Source organism: Octopus bimaculoides, chromosome 1, assembly GCF_046866305.1.
Source record: "Octopus bimaculoides isolate indiv1 chromosome 1, ASM4686630v1, whole genome shotgun sequence".
Lineage (NCBI taxonomy): Eukaryota > Metazoa > Mollusca > Cephalopoda > Octopoda > Octopodidae > Octopus > Octopus bimaculoides.
The window spans coordinates 197,363,117-197,368,409 of NC_142928.1; the positions used below are offsets into that span (position 1 = coordinate 197,363,117).

The 5,293-nt window shown below is 38.6% G+C and overlaps 1 protein-coding gene across 1 annotated transcript in view; it reads left to right on the top strand.

Moving 5' to 3' along the window:
- LOC106874308 (T-cell immunomodulatory protein) overlaps nucleotides 1-2,550 on the top strand; it is a 37,156-nt gene extending 34,606 nt beyond the window's left edge. Inside the window, exon 17 of the mRNA XM_089365438.1 lies at nucleotides 130-2,550. Coding sequence (XP_089221564.1) covers nucleotides 130-189 — 60 coding nt within the window. The 3' untranslated portion in view covers nucleotides 190-2,550. The remainder of the gene's footprint in view (nucleotides 1-129) is intronic.
- The last annotated feature ends 2,743 nt before the right edge of the window (nucleotides 2,551-5,293 follow it).

A 5,293-nucleotide genomic window follows, 5' to 3' on the forward strand; every position in this document is an offset into this window, starting at 1 on the left:
ACAAGGTAATATTGGTGGTCAGTTGACATTTTGTAACTGACCACCAAAAGACTGATCATTATTTATTTATTTATTTATTATTGTCGTTCTTTCTATTTGTGCGTTTCTATATTTCCGTTTTCTGACCAGGCGGAGGACAAACGTGAGAAGTTGCAAGAGGCCCATAAATTCCACTTTGATGCCATGTGAGCAACGGCAACGAAGATCAGCTGCTGATGGTGGGACAAACCCTGTGTAGTTTCTTATTGCAGAGAATTGGTGATCAAATATTTAACCTAGCAACATGCTTAATAATACATCAGGCAACATATATATATATTTGTTTATATATATATATATATATATATATATATATATATATATATATATAAACACTCACACACACATATGTACACACACATATGTACACACACATATGTACACACATGCATTCAGTGACTAGATGCACTATTTCTCATAGGCACTATATAAACACCACAATAGACAGTTGATTTAGTATACAAACACGTACATGTGTGCTTGTAAATGTGAACGTGTGCAGTTGTTCATAAATGGGAACTTTTATGTAAATCACAGTATTTTAGCAGGCTAATGTCAACACACCAACACTATACACCACATCAAAAACACCCTCTCTAACTCAGTGCAACAACACAAACAATACTAACAGTACAATAACAGAGACAATATTCATTGTGTGTATGTGTGTGTGTGTATATATGTATGTATGTATGTATATATATGATAATAATATTAGGGATGAAAATCCAAATTTACAGGTAAAAACTCAATTTAATTTAATTTATCAAAAATTAAAATTAAAGTTTCACAGAATATAATATATAAATATATAATATAGAGAAAAGAACCACAATTCCTGAACTCATCCATGAAAATCCAGTCACATATAGAAAAATTAATAAGTAAATGCACTAAAAAGAACAATAATAAAATATAAAGTAATGATTATTAAAATAATAAAACGACTACACGTGTTTCTTAACCAAATTTTCAGGAACTGTGGTTCTTTTCTCTAAATTATATATATATATATATACATATATACACACGCGCACACATATGCAATCTAATATTTAACACTGAGTTGATAAGTACATACCACACTGGTGGATAAATATTGTTTACTTGTGGGTTTACAAGGCAACCAATGGTTTCATGTGCAGAGATCTTCACAATTGTTCAAGCATGCCACATGGAAGAGTCGGTACTCGTCTCCATTACACATGTGCAGACACAATAACACATCATTACACACAACATTTACATGCACATTGTCTCTCACACATATGCACGCACTCTCTCTAAAGTAATATTTCTTTACACTGCTTCATCTCTTTGGGAAGGACATGATCCACACAACTGTTCATCCTTTTTATACACAATGTTTACCTAATTATACGCATGCACACACATACACACACATGCACACACTTCTGTGCGCACATGTGTGTGTATAATTTGGCATTTCAGATAGGTTTCTTGTTACAAAGTTTATGTTTTAAAACTTTCAGATCGTGCCCGTCTCCCACTGGTGGACCATATTAATTCATTTCGGGAGTTCAGTCATTTTAAGCAGTTCTATTCATTTCTGTGGAGATGCAGAGAAACCGTTTCAACTTAGAGGGAACAAAAATGTACACAGCGCAAAAAAGCATGTACTCACACAATGTATGCACACACAATGTATGCACACACAATGTATGCACACACACACACACATAATTTATGCATATATATATATATACATACATACAGAGTAGACCAAAAATCATGAAGTCTGACTGCATATTGTTGTCTGTGGACATGATCTGGTGGCTTCTGTTTGCACCGACTGCATTTTTATATTTTGTGACTTTTGGGCCCACCCTGTGTGTATATATAAAAATACTTTTATCGTGACTTTTAATTTTGTTTTTGATAAAGATAAACAAGTATTGTACGTGTTTCCTTTTTTTTTTTCCATAACTGTATACCTACTTTTGCCCACACACCCTGTATGTGTGTATGTGTGTGTACATGTGTGTGTATGTATATATATATATAAGCAGAGAAAATGCTGTATGAATAAAAATACAGTTAACTCTCATTCATTGTTCTCTCTGTGTCTCTCAGATGTATGTATGCATATATGTGTATATATGCATATATATAGGCCCAACTATGCTTATTAAACCTCACACTTACAAACACCCCCCCACATATGTAAGCTTCTCTCTCTATATATACACACACATACACATAGCAACCAACATATAACTGCAGTTGTGCCCCAAAGGTTTCAAACAACAGTGAATTAAGGGTGGAAAATCAGGGTATTTTAACGGCGAAAGGGATGGGTGGGTGGTATTTGTTATTTTGTTATGTTTTATTCCAAAAACAACTATTGTTGTTGTTTTCTTTGTTTTACAATTTTTTATTGTTTAATTAAAACATTTGTCAAAGATTTGCTAATATTTTCCTCTTATTTCTGACTAATTATCTCCACAATATAAATATATTTATTTTGTAAATAAAATCATATTTATTCTATTTATTCGTTTTGTTTTTTTTTGTATTCTGGATTTCATAAATATATATATCTTTTATCCTTTCACTTGTTTCAGTGGCCATGCTGGGGCACCACTTTGAAGAATTTTAGTTGAATGAATTGACCCCAGGACTTTTTTTTTTTAAGCATGGCACTTGTCAATTTTGCTCAACCCCTGCATCACAGGGACATAAAAACACCAACACTGGCTGTAAAGTGGTGCTGGTGGTGGGGATAAACACACATGCACACTATCATCATCATCATCGTCATTTAATGTCCATTTTCTGTGCTGGCATGGGTCAACTGGTTTGACCGGAGCTGGCCAGCTGAAGAGTTGCCCAGGCTCCAGTTGTCTGTTTCAGCATGGTTTCTACAACTAGATACCCTTCCTAACGCCAACCACTTCACAGAGTGCACTGGGTACTTTTATGCAGCACCAGCATGGGTGCATTTATGTGGTACTGGCTGCTCCATTGCAACTTTTTGCTTCGAGGCCCCATTCCTTCAATCAAATTTCATAATCTACGCACCTTTTATTCAAAGCTATATTTTACTTTATTCTATCTGAAGTTCAATATCTCACATTATCCTAAAGAACATCTTTAAAAGTACAACATGTTAAATTTATTTCGGTCTATTACAAATTTCAATAAGTAAAACTTCCAGATATGAATAAAAGAGCATTTTTATAATCCAGGCAACTTTCAAAGACAAACACAGCACACTTTTCACTTTGCAAACATTGAAAAATACCTTAGGAATGAGAACCCAGATTCGAAATTTCCCCAAGACACCTGGCTTGGAGGGTATATCAGCCGAAGCGTTGTGTTAACAACAAACAAGATGAGGACAAATATCTGTCAAATGTAAATAATGTAAATAATGTTTTATTCTTTTATTTGTTTAAATCATTTGACTGTGGCCATGCTGGAGCACCACCTTTGGTCAAGCAAATCGACCCCAGGACTTATTCTTTGTATGCCTAGTACTTATTTTATCGGTCTCTTTCTGCTGAACTGCTAAGTTACGGGGATGTAAACACACCAACATCGGTTGTCAGGCGATGTTGGGGGGGGGGGGAAACACAGACACACAAGCATATATATTAAGAGGGAGGACAAGAGAGATAGAGAGCGAGGGATCGAGAGAGACAGAGTAAAGCAGAGGGTGGTTAGGCCAGCACGAGGGAGATAGATAGTTTTGGGGATTTCTGTCGCATAGACACAGTATATATATATATATATATACATGACAGACTTCTTTCAGTTTCCAATTATTCACAAGGCTTTGGTTGGCCTGGAAGACATTCGCCCAAGGTGCCACACAGCTACTCCTCATTATAAAAATATAACAGGACGTTTTAAAACATTGAATGGCTTGTGGTGGAGAGGGGAGGGCGGGGTGCAGGAACCGAAGGGGTTGAAAGGCGTGAAATGGTTGAGAATCAGTGGGTTAGGGTGTGAGTAAAGGAAGAGAGACAGGTGTTTTGCAGTAGCAGAGATACATGGCTACTTTGGTATGAGAGGGAGGGAAAGCCAGGAGATGGGTTAGAGGTGGGGTGCGGGGTGTGCACTTTAGTCATAGGGTGTGCCACCTGGCACACTTTCACCATCTCTCATCCCTTTTAGATCTGCTTTCCATACTGGCACCAGTTGTACAGGTCATCTATTAAGAGACCCTTCTTCCATGGGTCATTTCTATGAACCACCAGAAATGTAGACCTCTGCCAGCCCAAGTAGTTCAATGGCACGTAAATAGCACCATTCGAGCGTGACCTATGCCAGTGCCGTCTGACTGGCTCCCAGGCCGGTGGCACGTAAAAGCACCCATTACACCCTCGGAGTGGTTGGCTTTAGGAAGGGCATCCACCTGTAGAAACTCTGCCGGATCAGACTGGGGTCTGGTGCAGCCTTCTGGCTTGCCAGTCCTCAGTAAAACTGTCCAACCCATGCCAGCATGGAAAGCGGATGTTAAACGGCGACGATGGCGATGGTGAAACGACTCGTGCATTTGCGAGAGTCTGTAATTAGAGGGTTCTTTTGCAGCTGTTTCTTCAGAGGAAAACACAATTTACAATCACAACATTAACGAAAAAAATATATTAATTCGAACAAACAAGGGTTGTGTTAAATATAAGTGGTTGGAGAACGGTTAGATATGTTTTTGTTATATACATAGTGTGAAAGGAAGGGGGGGGGGGAAACTGGTGAAATATCAACAGAACGCAACCGGGTGGAAAGATATAAAGCGATCGAGATGTTCTGTTCCAATAAAATATGTCTGGTATTGAGACCAAGTGAGCGGGAGAACTGGGGGACTGTGTCTGCTGGTTGTGTTCTGCCGGTTGTGTTCTGCCGTTGGAAGAAGAGAAACAGCATGCCCCGGCTGCGTTAACTGAGAGAAGATAGCAGACAGGTTTTGAGTTGCTGTTTATATATGGGGAAAGTGTAAGCGATTTGAGAGAAACACTGGGTATGAGGCGTATCAGGTGTAGTGTGCTGGAGAGGAGACAGTGCTGGTATGGCCATGTGATGCGTAGGGATGAAGGCAGTAGCATCGAGAAGTGCCGAGCTCTAATTGTGGACGGAACGTATGGCAGGGGTAGACCCAGAAAGACGTGGGACGAAGTAGTGAGAAAGGATCTTCAGATTTTGGGCCACACAAAGACCGAGACTTCGGGCGGTTTGCTGTGCTTGAGAAGACACGTCGGGCTAAGTAAAATTGAGCTTGTCCTTGCGTTCA